Raw genomic sequence first — 23114 nt, forward strand, 5'->3', positions numbered from 1 at the left:
GAAGACTTACTATTGTTAAGATGGCAGTGCTCCCTAAGTTGATCTATAGAATCACTGCAAACCCTAACAAAATCCAAGGTAGCCTTGCCCCCACCAGAAATTAACAAACTTACCCTAAGTTTATATAGAAATACAAGCAACTCTGAATAGCTAAAACTATCTTTTAAAAGTAGGGAAGAGTTAGATGACTCACACTTCCCCACTTCAAAATTTACAACAAAACTATAGTATTTGTGACAGTGTAGTACTGGCATAAGGATAGTTAAATAGATCAATGGAATAAAATTGGAGGTTTAGAAATTAATTTTTGCCTTTATGGTCAATTGATTTACCCCAAGGTTACCAAGACACTGCAGTGTGGGAAAGAATAATCTTTTCAACAACTAGTGTTAGGACAACTAGATATCTATACACCAAAGAATGAAGTTGAACCCTATCTCATACCATAAAGAATGAACTGAAAATGGATCATACACTTAAATGTAAGTATTAAAACTATAGAACTCTTAGGAGAAAACATAGGAGGGAATCTTTGTGACCTTGGGTTAGTCAGTGGTCTTTTAGATATGATACCAAAAGAACAAGAGACAAAAGAAAACATAAATTGGAATACGTTAAAAAAAAAAGTGTGTGTGCCTAGTTGGTTTGGCTCAGCGGATAGAGTGTTGGCATGCGGACTGAAGAGTCCCGGGTTTCTTTCCAGTCAAGGTCACATGACCAGGTTGTAGGCTCGATCCCCAGTGGTGGGCGTGCAGGAGGCAGCTGATCAATGATTCTCTCTCATCACTGATCTTTCTATCTCTCTCTCCCTCTCCCTTCCTCTCTGAAATCAATAAAAAAAATATATTTTTTAAAAAGTGTGCTACAAATGATACCATCAAAGAGATGAAAAGATAACCCAAAGAATGGGAGAAAATATTTGCAAATAAAAAGTCTCATAAAGGACTTGTATCCAGAATATATAATGAGCTCATAATAAGAAGACTGCAATTTTTTTTAAATAGGAAAAGGATTTGAATAGATATTTCTTCAAAGTAGATGTATAAAATGGTCAACATAAAAAGATACTCAACATTATTAGTCATTAGGGAAATAAAATCAAAATCATAGTGAGACACCACTTCACATTCATGAGGATGGCCATAATCAGGAAGACAGACAATAACAAGTGTTGTTGAGGATGTAGAGAAATTGGAACCCTCCTACATTGCTGGTGGGAATATAAAATGGTGCAGCCACTATGGCCTAAAGTTTGGTAGTTTCTGAAACTTGAATATATAGTAACCACATGAACCAGCAATTTCACTCCTTAGTATACACCAAACATAATTTAAAAAATAAAGGGTGTCCCAAAATTCATGCAAGAAGTAATTTTGATAGTAAACACAGGTTTATAATTAAAAATTGTAAATTTTTTATTGATTCATAAAGTATACAGTATAGGTTTATGTATGGAATAGCATATCGGGTAAATGGCCTCCATGGCTTTGTTGGCACATACGCACTCTTTTGTTGAAATTTTCCATGACCGTTTTGCATAAATGTGGCTGAATTTTGATGAGGCTCATTTTCATCTTGATGGAGTGGTTAATCGACAAAATTGTCACATTTGGGGTTCAGAAAATCCATGAGTGACTGTTGAGAAACAAATGCATCCACAATGTGTCACTGTTTGGTGCGGATTTTGGGCTGGAGGCATCATCAGACCATTCTTCTTTGAAAATGTGGCTGCTCAGGCAATAACAAAAGAGTGTGTATGTGCCAGCAAAGCCGTGGAGGCCATTTACCTGATATGCTATTCCATACATAACCCTATACTGTATACTTTATGAATCAATAAAAAATTTACAATTTTTAATTATAAACCTGTGTTTACTATCAAAATTACTTCTTGAGTGAATTTTGGGACACCCTTTACATTCACACAAAAAATTGTGCATGAATGTTCAGAGCTAACATTCATAACTAGAAGCCCGGTGCACAAAAATTTGTGCACTTGGGGGGGGGGGGGTCCCTCAGCCCTGCCTATGCCCTCTTGCAGTCTGGGACCCCTTGGAGGATGTCCACCTGCTGGCTTAGGCCTGCTCCCTGGGGGATCAGGCCCAAGCTAGCAGTCAGACATCCCTCTGGCAGCCCTCGGGGGATGTCCACTTGCCACCGGGGAGCAGGACTAAGCTGTAGTCAGACATCCTTAGTGCTGCTGAGGAAGCGGGAGAGGCTCCCACCACCACCGCTGTATTGGCAGCCGTCAGCCTGGCTTGTGGCTGAGCAGAGCTCCCCCTGTGGGAGCGCACTGACCACCAGGGGGTAGCTCCTGCATTAAGCATCTGCCCCCTGGTGGTCAGTGTGTGTCATAGTGACCAGTCATTCCCAGTCATTCTGCTGTTAGGATCAGTTTGCATATTACCCTTTTATTATATAGGATAGAGGCCTGGTGCCTGGGTGGGGGCCAGCTGGTTTGCCCTGAAGGGTGTCCCAGATCAGGGTGGGGATCCCCACTGGGGTGTCTGGCCAGCCTGGGTGAGGGGCTGATGGCTGTTTGCAGGCTGGTCACACCCCCTTCAGGGTGGGGGTCCCCACTGGGGTGCCTGGCCAGCCTGGGTGAAGGGCTGATGGCTGTTTGCAGGCTGGTCAAGCCCCCCCCGCAGTGGGGACCATCACCCCATGGAGGTTTGGCCAGCCTGGGTGAGGGGCTGATGGCTGTTTTCAGGCTGGCCACACCCCCTTTAGGGTGAGGGGGGTCCCCACTGGGGTGCCTGGCCAGTCAAGTTGAGGGGCTGAGGGCCGTTTTCAGGCTGACCAAGCCCCCCCAGCGATGGAAGTTCCCAGCCTCTCCTTTTTTATTTATTTATTCTGGGATTTATTTAACTTCTATAATTGAAACTTTGGAGCCTTGAGAGGAGCTCAGAGCAGGCCAGGGCGGGCGGGAGGGAAACTTGGCTTCCTCCATCACCAGGGGCAACCCACTCCTGCTCGCTCCAGCTCCGTGGCCACAACTGGCTGAAAGCAGGTATCTGCGGTTTATTTATCTTCTATAATTGAAAGTTGGTTGCTTTGAGTAGAGCTCATAGCCACTGCAGCAGCTGGGAAGCTTGGCTTCCTCCATCATTGGGGCAACCAAGCCTCCTGCTCGATCCAGCTCCGTGGCTGCCAGCTGCCATCTCGGTTGGGTTAATTTGCATATAGTCGCTCTGATTGGCTGGTGGGCGTGGCTTAAGGCATAGCAAAGGTACGGTCAATTTGCATGTTTGTATTTTATTAGTGTAGATAGGCACAAAGTGGGAACAACAAAAATGTTCATCAATTGATGAATACACAAAATGTTGTCTTGTCATACAATGGAATATTATTTGGCAACAAAAAGAAATGAAAAACCAATACATGCTATATCATAGATAAACTTTGAAAACATTACCCGAAGGCAATCACGAAAGACCACGTATTTTATGATTCTAATTATATGAAATGTCCATAATAGGTAAATCCTCAAAGAGAAAGATTACTGAGAGGAATGAGCACTAATGGCTACTGATTTTCTTATTTGGGGGAAAAACCTTCTAAAATTACAAAGTGCTAATGGTTATATAACTGTAAATATCCTAAAAATCATTGAAATGTACACTTTAAAGGATGAATTCGATGGTATCTTAATGCTATCTCAAAAAAGCTGTTAAAAAAGAAACATATGTAAATTCTTTGGTTAATCTCTCTACCCCTCAGTCCCCTACCACCCACCTACCCTGAGATTTGTCAGTCTATTCCATGCTTCTATATCTCTGGATCTATTTTGTTCATCAGTTTATGTTGCTCACTAGATTCCACATATAAGTGAGATCACGTGACACTTGTCTTTCTCTGACTGGCTTATTTTGCTTAGCATAATACTCTCCAGGTCCCCCCTTGCTGTCTCAAAGGGTAAGAGATCCTTCTTTTTTACAGCTGCACAGTATTTCATGGTGTAAATGTACACAGCTTTTTTATCCATTCATCTACTGATGGGCACCTGGGCTGTTTCCAGATCTTAGCTATTATAAATAGCACTGCTATGGACATAGGAGTGCATACATTCTTTCTGACTGGTGTTTCAGGATATATATGCTTCTATGCATAACCCATGGACACAGGCTATAGTGTGGTAAACATCTAGAGGGGGGCAGTGTGGAGGGGGTCAATGGGGAAAAAAAGGGGACATCTGCAATACTTTCAACAATAAAGATATATTTAAAAGACTTATAATTTTTTAAAAAAAAGCAGTGTATGCATATTTCAAGTTGCCTATTTCCTACCTTCCTCTGGCTTCTTTCAGTGCCTTTTCAAGCCTTTCCACCTTCTGGGTTCCTTCCCTCAGGCAAAGCAGGAGCTGGCGCACAGTTAATTCCTCAGATTCCAAACAACTCCTGGCACCTTCTGCAGATCTGCTCCTACATCAAGGCAGTATAGAGTTAGAAAACAAAAATGTCAGAGTCTAAGAATATAACTTTGAAATGATTCCCAAACTTAAAGGAACTGCTTTCCAGAATACTCTCCAGTTAACACTCATTTACTGACAAGCAGCACTGGCCCTTGACCCCCGTGCTACAGGCCTCCATGCTTTCCAGGGAAAGAGTGGAGACTAGGAGTAGGCTTGCCTTACACTGCAGGTGCTCACAGCAGCAGACCACAGGACCCACACAAACAGCGGAGCAGGGGTAGTCCTGGTTTCCGGTACCCAGCTTTCCTAGAAAACTAGTCTCAAGAGAACCACAGTCAAAGTACACAGCACAGCCCTAACTGGTTTGGCTCAGTGGATAGAGCGTCAGCCTGTGGACTCAAGGATCCTAGGTTCGATTCCAGTCAAGGGCATGTACCTTGGTTGTGGGCACATACCCAGTAGGGAGTGTGCAGGAGGCAGCTGATCGATGTTTCTCTCTCATCGATGTTTCTAACTCTCTATTCCTCTCCCTTCCTCTCTGTAAAAAATCAATAAAATATATTTTTTTAAAAAAAAGTACACACACACATGCTGCTGGTGGTGACGTGCAGGCCATCGGCCTTTCTCCACCTTGACAAAAGCATCACATTCTTGAGTCAAGAAAAAATTCAAATAATTAGAGCATTGGTATGTCAAATATTTTTCTTGATTTCAAAATGTGATTAAATCTAGAGGCAGTTCAATGACAAGCAAACAAAACCATGACCATCACTACAACAACAAAACATTCCAGATGACTATGCTGATGCTAATGGCAGCTACTCTTTCAGTAATCTACTCAAATTCACCCATCTAATAAACAGCCAGGAGTAAATTCTGGTTCCCAACTCCTAAGCTCAAACTGCAAACCTAGAAATCACTACCTGATTCCTTAATATAGTCTCAAACAGGATAAAGGAGCTGCAATAGAAAACAGCTCTGTGGCTTGAAAGAGGAAGTGGTCTGTGCCTATGGATCTAAATGAGGAGGAAGTGGCTTAGAAATTTCAAACAGGGCTTCCTTCCTTCCCTCCATTTCCAGTAAAGTCTTCTGATATTAAAAAAAAAAGTAATATAGAGAAAAACTGAGGAATTTCTAACTAAAAATGGGAATAACTTTCATTTATGCCAATTGCTCTGCTTGAAGGAAGGGTATTAGCTAATACTTATTTTCTTCCTTATACTAGGGCTTGGGAGCATAACAGAAACAACAACAACTCATTTTCATGTTTTATAAATACATTCATCAAGTTATAGAAAAAAGATATTAAAAGTCTAAGAGGTGGGGAACGGGGTCATCTGTAAAACCCTCAACAATAAAGATAAATAATTCCTTTTTAAGTCTACGAGGGAAGAGATCCTTAGAGAAACTTTCAGATAACTGTCTGTTTCTTGTAGACCAATACAGTAATAACCGGCGTATAGAGGATGAGCCAACAGCCTGCTCTGGGGAGTGCTACATGCAAGTCTCAGGGGCCCAGTCCTTCTACTACCTCCTCAAAGTCCCCCCATCAATTACAAGGTCTACTTCCTAATAAGTACTTAGGAGTCTTGACTTGAGACTCCACAGGTAAAATACCTGGGCACTTTCAAGAAACACCCAGAGACTCTGCGCAGTGATAGTCATTGCTATGGAAGATTACCCATTAGTATCAGTCACTGTGGCTTGTACTCAGGAATGAACAGGGCAGAGGAAATGGAAATATCCCACTTATCAGGTTGGGCAGCCTGGTCCAGCTCAAACTGCGCTGTATGCAAATTAGGAAGCAGAGGTCTTTCACTTTTTATCTGAAGGAGAAGAAACACCTTGAGGGTGAGGGTTAGTTAGCCTGAAAAGGCATCAAACATTGTTCTTATTCTCTGCCAGTTGTAGCTACAACATTAAACAGCATTTTAACCTAACATTCTTGAGAGGTCCTGGTATAAATTAATAATAAGTGACTTTTTCAGCCCATGTTTGACCTCTCAGTGGGGACCTGGAAGTGACAAGGCTGTCCGGTAAGCCTGTCCAACAGCCCTAGTCTTTCTTTCCATACGTGTCAATGGAGTCAATTCTTGTGGGCCCAAGACTCGTCTTGATTTCTTTCGCTGCCACATCTGCTTCTCCTTCCTGTAGAACCAGAAATGAAAGGGATATAATACAATATGTCTACAAGACAAATGTTATCAAAAGATAAAAAGGCAAAACAAGAAAAAGTCAAAAGATCAAGAATTTTGATGACATTCAACCTAAGGAGCCTACCAAACATTTAAATGTGAGATGTTTAAATTCGGTCACTCAAATGGAATGGAAATGTACCCTTCCCTCACCCCACATGCCCTGTCAGGATTATAAATATCTGGACGAAGGTTGGTCTCCTCTCATTCAGCACAGTCAATCTGACCCCATAACATGAAAGCTTATCTCCTGCTCTCTTTGGCAGTTCCCTTCTTTCCTAGGTTAAGGTCACATGGAGCCAGTGACAACCACTCCACACACCTTTCCTGTACAGTCCTTCAAAACGCAAAATGCTAGAATTTCCTGAAGCAAAGTTGAAAAAGAGGCAGTTTTCTGTGAACAAGGCTCACAGAACACAAAATCAGCTCCTATCAGAAACCTTATGCATCTTGAGCCATTTAGGAAACCAGAGGATTAAGACAACTTCAATGACTTGAAGGACAATTCTATTCTAATGAGGTAGCAGGATAATCTTCCAAAAATGCACAAAGATGTTCCGGATAGTTCTGAATGTGTGCATTCTTCCTAAATTTTGGGCAGTGCTATCCAGTTCACAGAAGCAAGGCCAAGAAAAACAGGTTTACACTAAAAATAACTGTCACTCATCAGTGAGGGAACATACCATGCTCACCACGCGCCCTGGAGGCAGGAGCCTTTTGGAAACTTCTGATAGGCCCTTAGAGCTTCCTGGATGTTATCAGTTATTTGCAGAAGGTTAATGCTCTTTGATCCAAGTTGTGTTTCCTAATCTTTAGTCACTTGCAGAAAGAATATTCTGGCAAAGTGTGCTTTCAAATGGTATTTTAATTTTCTTAATTTCAGCCACTTTTAATGCATCTAAGATTTACTAGGGGGTGTGGATGACAAAGTTATTAAGAGCCATTCTCCAACTCTCAATCTTTAGTTGCAGCAAATGAATCAGGGAGTAAAGGAAGTCATACTCTAATATTTCAGACACATCAGTAGTTTAGCTTTTTGCAAATTGCCCCTCCAACTCCTTCATCTGTCCCCTCATCTTCAAGGTACATTTTTCTCTTTCAGAGACACAATCTCTTTTTCCTTATCAGACATGCACTTTGACAAAGCTAAAATGACAGTGTGTATGACAGAGGATTGGACCTTCACATGTTTTTCCCCTCTTCTCACTCTTTTTTAGTAGCAAGAAGTCCTTTGTGGTTCATCCATGATTTTAGTAGGACTGCCACACACCCAGACACAGCCACGATGGGTGCTGCACGCATGCTAGGACATGCCATCTCGCTTAGCTCACTTCATTTTGGTGGCACATAAATGGGAGCTACAGAGCATCAGCTTCAAACTGTTCTCAGGTTCCCGAGTAGCTGCTGTTAGAGAAGCTGAGATAGTCCCTCCCTCTACAACCAGCAGAGCTCTGCTCCTTTTCTTCACTTATTTTTAATCAAACCATGGTTCCTCACAAGACCTTGTTTAAAAAGAGGGTTCTAATATTAAAAAATGTTTTAAAAACATTTACTGCCTCTGATCACGATTCTGCTCACCTAAGTGAAATGCTGAACACAGCTTTGAGAACGATCTGGTCTGAAAACGATTATGCTTTTCTTTTGCCTTTTAGGTCAGTCACATAAATGTCTGATTTGTGAGGACGAAAAAAAGGACTAGCTATTTTGTCATAAGAGGTAACAGATGTTTTTCCATTTCAGCTATGATAACCCTCCCAAGCATTGTGTTATACTTAAAAAACAAGAGCCAATTTACCTTTACTACTGAAATGTCCCCACTAAGTGGCTTCCCTGTGTTGAGAAAGAAATGGTGGTATTTGTATCAATTGCCTAGGTGAGGTTTTGGAATTTGCTTAACACAAAACCAAAATACTTACAGCCATCCTTATTTCAACAAAGGAGTCTTCGGAGGGACCTCCGGAGCTCAGCTTGAGTTGTAATTCAGACACAATGCCCAGCAGATCTGCCTTTTCAGCTTGAAGTCGTGACACTTGGGTCTTCAGTTGTCCCATTTCCTGTTCTGCTTCTGCCTCGGGGACCTGGGGGTCCCCAGTGGGTTCCTGGAAATGACCAAGAGGAAAGCACATTAAACTAAGGCCCCAGCATCAAACTCCAGTGCCCCATGCCCACTGACAAGGCAGTTTCTCAACACCTTGATCCCCTGTGCTTTACAATAAAAATTCTCACGTTTCCTTGGCAATTTATTTTGACATAACATTTAAAATAAACATTTTAATATTTTTTTATTGTATTCAAATAATAAAATTTTTTTTTAAACCTCATGACAAGAAAGACATGCTTCCTCAGCATGCTGGAATAATCTGATATCATAATAACAACCAACTACAATGGAGACTTGACTTGGGGTGGTGAACACACAATACAGTGTACATATGATGTGATGTGTAGACTTGTGCACCTAACACCTGTATAATTTTGTTAACCCAAATAAATTCAATAAAAAAGACAGTGTTTCTGAAGTAACTTTTTAATGCTTTGTTTTTATTATTTTTAAATCAATTTTAGAGGAAAGGAGAGGAGAGGAAGAAGGGGGGGAGGGCGGAGCGATGAAAGAGAAAGAGTAATCACCCTGACTGGGGATCTAACCTGGAACCTGGGCATATGCCCTGACCAGAAAGGAAACCACCACCTTTTGGTGTACAGGATGATGCTCCAATCAACCAAGCTATCCCACCAGGGCGCTTTTGAAGTAAGTTAAAAAAAAATTAAAAAACAACCAAACTTTGTCATGGCAGAATTGTAAGTTATAGCCCCAAAATACTAGAAAATAAGGACAAAAAGCTACCACAATTCAACCTCTTGCTCCCCACTCCCCGCATACACAAATGTATACCCATCATCACTCTCCCCATACCTGTCATGTCTACTCAGGAGGCAGAGCACCAAAGATATCACCTGGTACAGTACTGGCAAAACACAATGAAAGGTTCAAAATTCTCCCAGGAATGTAGTCTGGGTACTGTAAAACCTTGTACTGTTTTAAGCTTGTTAAACGTTAAGTCCGGTGAGAAATAAGCAAACTGACAATTCAGAGGCTGGTAACAAAATGGAAAAAATTTCAGCCCCTATAAACATTAATAATAGAGGTTAATATTTCACTAATGTCAAGTACATGTTGTGTTCCTGCTGTTGCAATTACTGAATATGACAAAGTCAGAAGAGCAAGACCCTGTTTAGCTGCGGTGTTTTGCTTGGCACACTCTGCTAATCAGTGTATGTGTTGCCTTGAGTAGATTCACTTCATGTCTTGGCCTCAGTTTCCTTGAGTTAGAAAGAAAGACAGTACCCCATGGTCTCTGAGGTCTCTTCCAGCTGTGACCTTCTCGTCCTCTCGGATTTCCTCCTCAGGAAACCTTCACTGCTCTTGGCGCCACCAGAAATGCATGCACTTGTGATTATCAGATGACGCAACACATTAGAAAATTGACCCCTACACACAAACACATTTACCCTCTGTGACAGATTTCCTAAGGAGTGGCAAATAGGTCCAAAGGCTAGCAGTGGAACCAAAAAGTGTCAGAAAGGGACGTGCCTGGATCATAAGCCAGCTTGTTCATGAAATATTAAAAAGTGTAGCAGGGAAGTGCCCCTCCACCATCAAGATCATGCTCTTCTTCATTTGTAGCAGTCTCTTGCCAGGAATCTACCACAAGCCTTAGAGAAAAGCAACTCATTGTGAAACAAAGTCAGGTGGACAAAGAAAGGCTCCAAGCTTATGCTATCTCTCAGTAATGGCTCACACTGTGGAAACATACATGTAAAAGAATGAAAACATACAAGGAAAGACACTGCTCAGCCTGGAATTAGGAAGTAAGCAGGTGAGGGCAAGACTATGCCCTATAGGAATCTTTACATTTATCTACCTGACCTCTCGGGGGACATTTGATACAATGGACTTTTAAAAACTACCTTGGCATGCTGAAACCGGTTTGGCTAAGTGGTTAGAGCGTCGGCCTGCGGACTGAAGGGTCCCAGGTTCAATTCCGGTCAAGGGCATGTACCTGGGTTGCGGGCACATCCCCAGTGGGAGATGTGCAGGAGGCAGCTGATCGATGTTTCTCTCTCATCGATGTTTCTAACTTTCTATCCCTCTCCCTTCCTCTCTGTAAAAAATCAGTAAAATATATTTAAAAACAAAAACAAAAAAAACTACCTTGGCATAGCCCTAGCTGGTTTGGCTCAGTGGATAAAGCATTGGTCCTCAAACTGAAGGGTCCTGGGTTCGATTCTGGTCAGGGCGCGTGCCCTTTAAAGCAACCAATTGCTGCGTCTCTCTCACATCGATGTTCCTCTCTCTGTCTCTCCTCTTCCCTTCCAGTCTCTCTAATAATCAATGGAAAAATATCCTCAGGTGAGGATTAACAAAAAACAAAACAAAAACACTACCTTGGCAGAAAGGTAAGAAAGTTTTATTTTATTATTTTAAAGAAGCCTTTAGAGCTTTATTTGAATTTTCTGTCTCCTTATGAAAGTATGTTCCTGGGAAGAGAGTTTTAAACAAGTGTCTGAGGACCAGTGAAATGAGGCCATGACACTAGAATCTCGGACTGTCAGGTTAATTGTCTTTTTGCACACTTGTGAGCATCTCTTAATTATCCTTGGGAAATTATGAATCTATTTATTTGTTCATAAACACCTTGTAGGATAACACTTTAAGTTCCTCTCCATTTTAATACTGGGAGTCTTTTCCCTGCCTTCGTGGAATAGAACTGTTATGGTTTATTTTCCCAAATCTCAATCCCCACTCCACTATTTGTTACACTGTCATTACTTTTGAGCACTTACCGTTGACCTAGTGGGACACAGCAACTTCCGGTCTTTCTGTGTATTTGTGTAATGTCTCTATCCTACTGTCCTGGCAATGTGTGCAGGTTGTGATGCCATTTTATAATCCAAGAAGAAAAGTCTATCTAATGACCTTTGCCTAGTAATCTATAATTAAGAGTTAAAAAGTACTCCTTAGAAAAACTAATGTATAGTAATTCAGTGAAATTGGACAGACCATTAATGCCTCAGCCTCACCCTGAGGATCAGAAGGCAGCTCTCTAAAGGAAATTCCAACTCCCTGGCCTGGAGTGGCACAGAGGCATGAGAAGCCCTGATGGCTGGGGGGCATTTCCTGTAGAAACAGTGGCAAAGATGGGTCAGCATGAATGAGAGAAGTCCAAGGCCTTAAAACAGCAGTTCTCAACCTGTGGGTCGCGACCCCTTTGGCAGTCGAACAACCCTTTCACAGGGGTCGCCTAAGACCATCCTGCATATCAGATATTTACATTACGATTCATAACAGTAGCAACATTGCAGTTATGAAGTAGCAACGAAAATAATTTTATGGTTGGGTCTCAACATGAGGAACTGTATTTAAAGGGCCAGAAGGTTGAGAACCACTGCCTTAAAACCTTTACTAAGTCAGGAAGATGAGCGCCTAAATTTAAAAAATCATCTCAAATGACCCATAAAACAAAAATTAAGGAAGAGGCAAGGAGACAGGTGTGGGCCTGGGAGGCACAGTTTGGGGGAGAAAGCTGATGACCAAGAGTCTTAAAGAGCTTTAAGTGTCTCTTTGTCCCAAACTTCCAAGTCCTTTGTCTCAAGGACTCATTTCTGAGTCCTGCTTGTAGCTCACTTCAACTTATCATCTGGATTGAAAGAAGCTGTCTAGAGCTTTAGCTTCTGATCTCAACTTCTTCCAAAACCTACAGGCAGACCACCTCAGGTAGACAAACTGTTTCTGGAAGCTTCCTTTTTGGTTTCAATGTGATAGGCACCAATGGCTAAAGCCAACTGTTAGCTCACATCCCAAAAGGCAAGGGATATATATGTAAGGTATTTCATTCCAGAGAACAGAAAATTACTCATGTATTCCAGGTGATCATTTCTTCAGAGTACTGTACCTCAAAAATATTTGGACAATGAGAGATTTCCCCAAGAAAAGTGACTTAATGCTCTTGGAACTGTAAGACACATTGGAGCATCAGAGGTGATAAACCCTGTCAACAGTGAAACATTTCCAATACAAATATAAATGTATTAAAGCTGAATGTTTTCATTGTCCCATGAGCATGAGTTGATGAGTAGGTAATTGATATAAACTATGATCTTGTTCTAAAAAACTTTTCATTCGTTAGATTATTCAATATCATCCCTTTTTCATTATTTTCTTTCCATTGTATTTGTCTGTATCCTTTACTCATCTAAGAAATTACAGATCAACCAAGTTCAAAGTATAGTCTCAAGAAAAATCACTGATATCCAGGATTACATCTCCTTCAATTAGCCCAGGGCTCCATCCTCCAAAGGGTTATTAAGTTGCAGGTTTGGACAGTAGATATCCACCAAAACAAGTAATACGCAGTGAGCGTTAGCTTATGGGCAGAGGCTTCTTATGTATTCTGATTTGTGTTTTTCACTAACATCTTTGACACCCAGTCTTGGTTGTGTGCACATTTCCTAGATTCTTCGGGTCAATGAAAACATGGCAACCTTATATAATCTCCTATCACACCATGACATTTGTCAAACCATTTTTCAGAAGTAAATGTAAAACTTAAAGCAAAGAATCTGTTTTAGACTGAGAGAAAGGACAAGGTCAATAAGTAAAAATTCTGAGTTATAATAAATTTTATTTTATTATTTATGTATGTATGTATGTATGTCTGTATGTATACTCACCTGAGGGTTTTTTTCCATTGATTTTTAGAGAGAGTGGAAAAGAGAGGGAAAGACCCATGAGTATATCAATGTGAGAGAAATATCAATGTGAGAGAAACATCAATTGTTTGCCGCCTGCATGCACCCCGACCAGGGCTGGGGAGGAGCCTGCAACCGAGGTACGAGCCCTTGACCGGAATCAAACCTGGGACCCTTCGGACCGCAGTCCTACGCTCTATCCACTGAGCCAAACTGGTTAGGACAGTAAATTTTAAAAATGTAATTTTTTATCAAAGATATACATCAAAAACTAACACTTGCACGGTTCTAAGCAGAGGTCCTTCTGCTCTGTCTATAATGAGTACAAAATAGTGATTTATAACCTCAACATTCTTCTGATTAAAATCATTACGATCTAAGCTTTACAAATTTCTTTCTCCCAACAAGAGATTATTCATGACCCTTAAAATCACAACCAATCTTCTCAGCAAGATTATTTCTTTCAAGATAATGCAAAAACACCCATCCAATCTAAACCATAAAAGGGTTTGATCTAGAAGTCTAGACAAGATTCCACTACAAATATTAATAAAATAAAATCACAACTAATTTGTCTGCTCACCTCTAATGACCTTTCTGTTTTCCCTTTTAGTTTTCCAAGTTCTTCCTTTAATTTTTCATTTTCATGACTCACAGCCATTAGACGCTCTTTGGCTTCTTTGCTCTGGATCTCAAAAAAATGGCGTTCCTCCTTCTGTTTCTCTGTCCAGGCTGAGAGTTCCTGAAATCGCCCTTTCATTGCTTGGTTATTTAGCTTCATGGCTTCTGTATGGGGTTCAGAGTAATGGGTCACACAACAAGGGGGTCACACAAACTGGACTTAATGAATCAAACCGCCCCTCAAGCCACTTCAACCTGAAGCTCTGAATTGAAAGATGCCATGCTGGGTCTAGGCCAGCCATGGGCAAACTACGGCCCGCGGGCCGGATCCGGCCCATTTGAAATGAATAAAACTAAAAAAAAAAAGACCGTACCCTTTTATGTAATGATGTTTACTTTGAATTTATATTAGTTCACACAAACACTCCATCCATGCTTTTGTTCTGGCCCTCCGGTCCAGTTTAAGAACCCATTGTGGCCCTTGAGTCAAAAAGTTTGCCCACCCCTGGTCTAGGCCCAAGGGTCAGTCAGAAGAAAGACTGTGGCAAGATGAGTGGTTTTTGCTTCTAGACAGGACTAGCAGGTCTAATGTCTCCAAAGTCTCAATAAAGTAAGATTGACCTGGGTGCCTCCATATAGCACAAGTACCTGTGAATAACTAACTAGACGGACAAACATCTGTGACTCTTAAATTCGAACACTGGACCTGCCAAAAGCCATGGCTTAATATTAGAATCCTTGCTCTTAACAAGGCAGTATTTCGACCAACTGAAACAATAGCAGCTTTTCTTTCTTTTTCCTTTTAATTGGGCTAAATGTCTTTATGCCATTTCCCTGAGATTAAAAAAAAATACTTTTTATTCTGACCTGTACCCAAAGGTAAATAATGAAAACCATTTTAGCCTTACTAAAAGCTAAATGCTGTACTCTTCCTGCCCCCAGGGATTCAGACAGAGAATAGGGAGCTCACCTACAAGCCTTATTACAAAGGGATTAGGTTCGGGAAGGCCTGGGATGAATGGAGAAACACAGGGGCCAGGTGCCAGGTGCTGCTTACCTTTCAGCTGATGGTTCTCAGTCAGGAGTTCTTTCATTTGCTGCAGCAGCTCCTCTGGAGAAAACATGTTCAGGTTTGGGTGAGGCAGATTGGGGGGTCCATTTCCTGTGGCTTCATTGGGGCTGTCCCCCTTTTCAGTCAGGCAGTTAAGTGGTTGGTAGGACATGGCAGCAGTTCCTATGAAAAGGTTACAAACTGAAAAATAGCTGTCCCCCCTCTGCAAGGGGTCCCCAAGAGTCCCCCAAATCCATTAGCAATTGCTAATAAATACCCCAAGAGTTGCCTACTTTCTCTCCAAATATAATTGAACATTTATGATTCTACCTTTTAAACAAAAAAGGTATATCCTAGCTTCAGTGTGTATGTGTGTGCATGTGTATGTCTGTGTATATGGGTGTGCAGAGGGGTGGAGTGAGGAGCTGCAATATGGAGGAAGAGAGAGCATATCATGATGATCAGGTATCCTAACACAAGTCATTCAAGAGGGGTTCCATACATATATTTGTATACATGTGCAAAGTATCATTAAATTGATTTTTCCATGCAAATCTTTAAACTCAGATCTCCATATTTGGGGTGAATTATATCTCAGTAAAGTTGCTCATAATCTTCATATTTTCGGCTACGAAGACAGGGGAACTAACATATTTGGATGCCTAATCACTGTACCACATGTCAGTTTCTAATCCTCATTGAAACTCAACATACATCTCTCTTACAGGGGAAGCGGCTGGGTTCACTGAGGTGTCAGCTCACCCAAGGTCACTAAACAAGAGGTTGCAACCAAATACAAACGGTGATTCCAGACCCAGACCTGTAATATGATAAAGGAATGACTGAATATTTAGGCTTCAGTATTCGATAATTTTGCAAAGCTCACTAAAAAGACTAGAAAATCCTGCCTAATTATTGCATATTCTGAGGATGTCTGAATACCACTTTATTTTGTAGAGGGGTCAAAGTGGATATAAATAAGAGAAAGCGTATTCTAACTTTACTTCTGTATGGCCTACCATCTGGGCAAACATAGAAATCTCTTCTAATGACTGGCTACATGTTATAGGAAAACATTTTTTAAAAAATATTTTATTGTTTTTTTACAGAGAGGAAGGGAGAGGGATAGAGAGTTAGAAACATCGGTGAGAGAGAAACATCAATCAGCTGCCTCCTGCACACTCCCCACTGGGGATGTGCCCACAACCAAGGTACATGCCCTTGACCGGAATCGAACCTGGGACCTTTCAGTCTGCAGGCCGACACTCTATCCACTAAGCCAAACCGGTTAGGGCAGAAAAACATTTTTAAAAAATATATATTTTTATTGATTTCAGAGAGAAGAAGGGAGAGGGAGATAGAAACATCAATGATGAGAGAGAATCATTGATTGGCTGCCTCAAGCACACCCCACACTGGGGATCAAGTCTGCAACCCAGGCACGTGCCCTGACTGGGAATTGAACCGTGACCTGGTTCATAGGTCAACACTCAACCACTGAGCCACACCGGCCAGGCTAGGCAAACATTTTCTTTTTTCACACTTTATGAAGATGATAATAAGCCTTTTCATGAAGAACTGCAAAGTCAGTGAATCAGTCACTGGGAGCTGAGGAGAGAGACATGCATTATCTGCCCTGTCACTATATCATAACATCTACGAGCACTCTCTCTGTGTCCATGTAATAAAATGTAGCTACACACCGACTGCAGGGCAGTGCTTCTTCCCAATCCAATAGGAGGTGATACCTGGGCTCTCTGGAGGCCCCCTGGATCTGAGAGGCTGGCAACCCGCCTTTGGTCTGAAGGAACTTGTAGGTAACCAGAGATGGTGCTACTATTGATGGGACAGCAGGCCCCACGACACTGTCACGTTCGTGACTTCTCCCTAAGGCAGGTAGCACAAAGAAAGGCATTCTCATGGAATTCCTTAATTAGGATGGCAACTTCAGGAGGTAAAAAACACTAATAAAACATAATACTCAACTGTGAGCCTTGTGAAGGCATCTACGATTTACACATCCTAATTCATTTAGAAAAGAGGAATAATGCTGAAGTGTGCTCTCTCAGCATCAGGTGACTAGATGGACTGCTTTTGTTTTCCCAAATAAAATAATCTACATTATTTTGCATGAAATAATTTGGATAAAAATAATTTGAGTAACACCAGTTTTTCTGGCTTTCTATAAAATTCACTTTTGCACAGAATGATGTTGGTGCTAACATTTCATAAAAATGGGCTTTTACTGCCTTGACCAGGTGGCTCAGTAGGTTGGGCATTGTCCTGTGCACCAAAAGGTTGCTGGTTTGATTCCTGGCCAGGGCACATGCCTGGGTGGCAGGCTCGATCCCTGGCAGGGGTCATGCAGGAGGCAGCCAATTGATGTTTCCCTCACATAGATAGTTATTTATCTCCTTTCCCTTCCTCTCTCTCTAAAAATCAATAACAATATTCTAAATGTTTTTACTGATATTTTTTAGAGAGAGAGGAAGGGAGAGGGAGACAGATAGAAACATTGATGTGAGAGAGAAACATCCTATATGCATCCTGACCCAGGACTAACTTGCAACCTGGGCATGTGCCCTGACTGAGAATGGACTGGCGACCTTTCAGTGCATGGGATGATGCTCAGCCAACTGAGCCACACCAGGCAGGGCAATAAAAAAAATATATTTTTAAAGTGTCTAAACAGATATCTGTAGATGGGTTTGGTTTCACTGTATTATATGCACACATTTCTTCTTAATGTTTTTTCCAAGAGAGGGTTAAGAGGAAAAAAAAGGAGAGGAGAGGAGAGGGGAAGGGAAGAGAGGGAAGGGGAGGGGAGGGGAGAGGAGAGGGGAGGAAAGACAGGGAAAGGAGGCAGAGAAGGAGGAGGGGAAAAAAGATTTTCCTTTGAAAATTGGGCAGATATTTTCCTCCTTTCCTTGTCTTTGTATCTCTACCAAGCTTTCAGACATAATCATAATACAGTTAAAGTGGTTCTAGTTGTTACATGGATGCTTCTCACTTTTTCAGGTTGCCCAGATTTTATAAGGACACCAGGAAAAAAGGCAGGGTTATACTAAGGAGACAGTAGTAAATATACCAGGTGCCACTAACCAGATGTGTGACCTTTAGAAGTCACCTGGCCTCTTGCTATGGTTTATCAACTTGTCTAGCAAATGATAATCATTACAGTTGGTTTCAGCTCAAAAAGTATTCTTAAGCATCTAGCAAGATCACAGTTCAACCAACACCATTCAGCACACCCTAACACTTTCATGGCTGTGATACCCCCTCTCACTAATCCTATATAATAAAAACATAGTATGCAAATTGTCCCCTCCACTGGGAGTTGTCCAGGAGTTCAACCAGGGGGCGGGGCCGGCCAGGGGAAGAGAGGGAGGCCCTGGCTGGCAGTGGTGGTGGTGGTGGTGGTGGTGGCAACGGTGGCAGGCAACTGGGGGAAGGGAGGGAATACCCAGCTGGCAGCCGGCAGACGCTAGGGACCCTACCAGTGCACGAAATTCATGCACTGGGCCTCTAGTAATATATGTGCCTGTCCTAGTTAAACTTTTCATTACCCAGCATTGTTAGGAAAATTTATTTGGTAATGCAAATGTCATAGTAAATGAAAAGTTAGTACATATGCTGAACATAAGCATGTAAAAACCAAAATTATAAGCATGTAAATTATTACCAAATTTTTACTAAAAGCAATTTAATCAGTTTTGGTGACTCAAAGGGCACTTATGGCTTTAGAATATTTGTAGGGCCTCATCAGGAGTTATCACAGTGCAGTGTATATGGGAACTGTCTATTGGTAGAGGACGCTGAATTCTCTGTTTTTAACATTACCGTGAGCTACTTTCAATTAAGCAAACATAGAGATACATTAGAAATCCTTGCACACATCTTCAAAGGTTATGAAAATTTGAACTAAGCCATTTATTCCAAGGTTCTATCTAATAACAGAATTTTTCATAAAAAACCAACAATTCTGGATCTGAAACGTGTCATTTGTAAGCAAAGGTGATATTTAACTACAAAGAGGTGAATTAATTTAGCACAGGATTTGTCAAGATTTTGCCAATGAGAAAGAATGAGAACTAGCTGGAAGGTATAAGATCAAAAGCAAAATCTCCTAGATTTAATTCCTAGAACTGCTATTTGAATTCCTGATTATATGTTTTTATTGTTCTTAATTCCAGAAGTCAATCATTATAGCAATGACTTGACTTTGTAGGCATGAGCTTAAATCTCATTCCTGAGTCGGCCTTAAAAATGATCCAGTCCAACTCCTTTATTCAGTGCAAGAATGTCTTGACCAGGCTTGAATGATTTCAATGATAGAAAATATGAGCAATGACCTTAGCAGGCAACTGCTCATTATATTACAGGATAACTCTAATTGTCAGAAAGTCATTTTGAAATCTGCTTTATACTGACTTCCACCCACTGGACATTAGACCAACAGGCATATACAGAATAAGCCCAGGCCCCAACCCTGGTGTGGCTGATTCTCCAGATTTGCTGATTAAGTATTCATAGGTTCAATCTCCAAGTGAATAAATTAGTTTTTTTCCTTTTTATTGACTTTATTGGGGTGACAATGGTTAACCAAATTACATAGATTTCAGGTGCACAATTTCACAACACACCACCTGTACACTGTATTGTGTGTGTGTTCACTACCCCAAGTCAAGTCTCCGTCCATCACCATTTATCCTCCTATACCCTCCTCCACTTCCCTCTACACCTCCCCTCCCCTCCCACCTTGCGGAAATCACCACACTGTTATCCATATCCATGAGTTTTCTCTCTTTTTTTTTTCTTTTGTGCTTACCCCCTACATCCCCAGTCTCTTCTCTATGAGTCTGTCATCAAGAGGATAAATTAAGTTTAAAGAGTAAAAATGTATTTGTTGATTGGAGACCATAGCTAGCTATGGGCAAATTCTGGTTTGGGTTCACAGGAGGCCGAGTAAGATTCCAAGATCACATCAACTAAACCCATCACCATCCTGGAAAAAGAAAAACTGCGTATCCTACTAAGAGGGTAAGAAAAGCCTCACCTTTTGTGAAAGAAATGGTATTCTGATTTTGTAGTTTGCTAACATACAGAAAATGGAAATAGATTTTACCTTATCGTCCCAGGCAGGAACCTAGGAGTTATGATCGATTCTTCCCATTCCCTCTCCCCCCAAGTCTAATATATTAGTGCTATCACTTACACCTTCTCTCCATCCCACCAGCTTAGCTTGGGCCCTTCTTGTCTTGTCTGGACTACAACAACATTGCACTCCAAAGAGTACAGGATTTTTACCTATTTTGTCCACTGCTGTGTCCACCACACCTAGAACACAACTTGACATATTTGGGGATTCAACAAATAATTGCTGAATGAATTTTCATAGCCTCCTACAAGGTCTGACTCTCATCTCTTTTCATCGCAGCCTCATTTCCTCCATGGTTTCTTTTCTAGTACGAGCTCAGCTGACTGCTTAAAACCCTTCCCACACAAGACAGAGTTCAGCCCATGAGCAAGATAAATACAGCCTTTCAGGGACAATTCCCTGCACCCTTTTGCTTCTGTACCCTTGTATCTGTTCTGCTCTCTGCCTGAAATGCTGGCCCCCTTTTGCCCTGGCAAACACCCACTGGACAGTTCAATACTCAGCTCAAATAGATGTCCTATGTGAAAGCAACTGTTCTTTCCTCTGAGCACCCAATAGCACTTTGTGTGTTCCATCTCTTTGGCCCTTTTCTGCAAAGCAAAGATGCTAGCCCATCTCTCCGTCAAACTTAAGCCAAGATCTCTATTTTATTCTTCCTAGAGACTGGCACACAGCAGGCTCTCAGTAAATGTTTGTTGAAATGAAATGAAAATACAGTTTAACAAGGTATTTTAAAGTCTAACACCAGTAAAACACTTCCTGCTGTGTAGATGACAACTGGGCATTCTAGTATTACGAGTTTTTCTACAGTTCTATGGCACTCATTTCCGGATTTTTAAACTCAACTTTTTAAAAACTTACTTTGAAAATTAGTGGGGGTTTTTTATATCACTACAAAGGTACCTGGATGTCATTTCATCACACATATTCTATTATTCAATCTTCATACATATATCAAAGTGAAAACAATGAAAACTTATAATAAAACTTTTTTTCTTTCCGTTTGATATAGATTTTATTTAAAAAAAACAAAGTTTAATTTATTTTCCTTTTCTTTGGATTTACTATTCTATAGATTCCAAAGAATATAATGAACAGTCCAAGTCTCTATAAAATTCAGAGAAAAGCAGAGAAGAGAGTGCCCATGTGCTAGTTCTACTTAAAGGGGGCGGGAGGGGGTCCCATGGGAAGATAATAGTGACAAATTCCTTTCAAGAATAAAGTTTGTTTTTTGGAGGGTTTCGTTGGATTCCATAGCATAAGATGCAATCTGAGGTCAATTACAAAAAAAAAAAAAAAAGATACTACTTTTATAAAGTTATTCACAATACATAAAGAATAGCTAAACTGGCCCTGTAGGAAAACGGATCGATCGCCCCCAAAGACTCTAATGGTTGTCCTTTCTCTATGGGCTACATTTAAACTTCACTTGCCTAGTCCATTCCAGGGCAGACTCTGACCTTGGCCTCTGCCCTGGCTCTCCCCAGTCCACTACAAACTGGGCATATCTGGGGGTCAGCCAGGGCCCCCAGGCAAAGAGCAAGGTGGCTCTCCTAAGTGCCACGTGCTCAGATCTGAGGCTTTTGATGCCCTAACACCACCTTACTGTCCTACAGTTTGGGTTTCCATTTCACCTTTAAACAGCTCGTGGCATACATTTCATACAACCGTTTTCCTGGTGGAGGTAGCAAACCCAGATCTGGGTTTCACTTTCTCTTAGAGATGTTTACTGCCTCCAGCTTACACACTAAGACAGTAAAACCAATTCCTGTCTCATCAAATATTCTCCCTCATTCTCTCTCTCTCTTTCTGTGTGAAGATTTGCGGTTTAGGAAGATTCCTTCCAGCTGTTCAGTATCCCCCACCTTAGGGGGAGGTCGCTTGTTCTTTAGTGTTCCTGGCCATCTCCTAAAGCCAGAGTACATTTTAGCGTTTACGTCTTCCAAAGGTGTACCCTTAACCACTTCCCTTCCAACGAGGAACTGGCTGTTTAATCATTCCCAACCTGAGGGAGTCAACCTCTAAACAGTGGTTCTCAACCTTCTGGCCCTTTAAATACAGTTCCTCATGTTGTGACCCAACCATAAAATTATTTTCCTTGCTACTTCATAACTGCAATGTTGCTACTGTTATGAATCGTAATGTAAATATCTGATATGCAGGGTGGTCTTAGGCGACCCCCGTGAAAGGGTCGTTCCACCCCTAAACGGGTCGCGACCCACAGGTTGAGAACCGCTGCAACACCCTCCTGACCTGCAGACTAAGTCACCCGCAGTTCGCCAGGGCAGTAAAAGGGGGGAAGGGCGCTGGGGACTGCCGCCCCGCTGCCCTTTCCCACCAAGCCAGGCTCCGCCAGGCCCTGGAAACCTGCCCACCCGGCGGGCATCCCACCTCCTCTCCACCCACACCCCTGCTGGCGCAGGGCGGCAGGGAAGGGGCTGCGGGAAGAGCTTCCTGGGCAGAGGAGGAGTCGCCGCCCCGCCCAGCCCCTGTCCCCCTGCCCGGCTCACCGGCGCCCGCGCTCTCGCCTCACTCCTCACGGCTTCCTCGGCATCGCGCCCGCTGGGGGAGGACTCCGGACGGGTTGCAGACGCCGCCCGGGACCAGCGGCGGGGACTTGGGGAGCCTGGAGCAGTCGGGAACCTTTCCGACTCCGCCCAGCGGCGCTCAGCTGACTGCCGGCCGCGCGGGCCTCCCGTCTCCGCCGGGGAATTTCCAGGCCCCGCCCCTCCTCAGGCCCCGCCCCGGCCCTGGCGCAGGCCCCGCCCCCGGAGGCCCCGCCCAGATGTCCCGCCCCTCCTTTCCGGGAGCAGGCCTGCAGCGACCCAACCCACAGCTCGCTCCGGTCCGGGCGAGGACCCAGAGCCACCGCCTGCCTAGGTGTCAGTGTGACCGTGACGGATGAAGTGAATTAAAATGAATTATAAA

General features: G+C 42.3%; 1 protein-coding gene across 1 annotated transcript in view; it reads right to left on the reverse strand.

The window, feature by feature from the left end:
- The window catches only part of OPTN (optineurin), a 49303-nt gene extending 26411 nt beyond the window's left edge, over positions 1–22892 (reverse strand). Inside the window, exons 1-6 of the mRNA XM_081094859.1 lie at positions 22697–22892; positions 15035–15211; positions 13940–14142; positions 8523–8705; positions 6486–6559; positions 4287–4421 (exon numbers count right to left, since the gene is read on the reverse strand). Of these exons, the coding sequence (XP_080950985.1) occupies positions 4287–4421; positions 6486–6559; positions 8523–8705; positions 13940–14142; positions 15035–15200 (761 nt within the window). The 5' untranslated portion in view covers positions 15201–15211; positions 22697–22892. The remainder of the gene's footprint in view (positions 1–4286; positions 4422–6485; positions 6560–8522; positions 8706–13939; positions 14143–15034; positions 15212–22696) is intronic.
- Positions 22893–23114: the final 222 nt, after the last annotated feature.

Source organism: Myotis nattereri (genome assembly GCF_964212035.1).
Source record: "Myotis nattereri genome assembly, chromosome: 1".
Taxonomy (NCBI): Eukaryota; Metazoa; Chordata; class Mammalia; order Chiroptera; family Vespertilionidae; genus Myotis; species Myotis nattereri.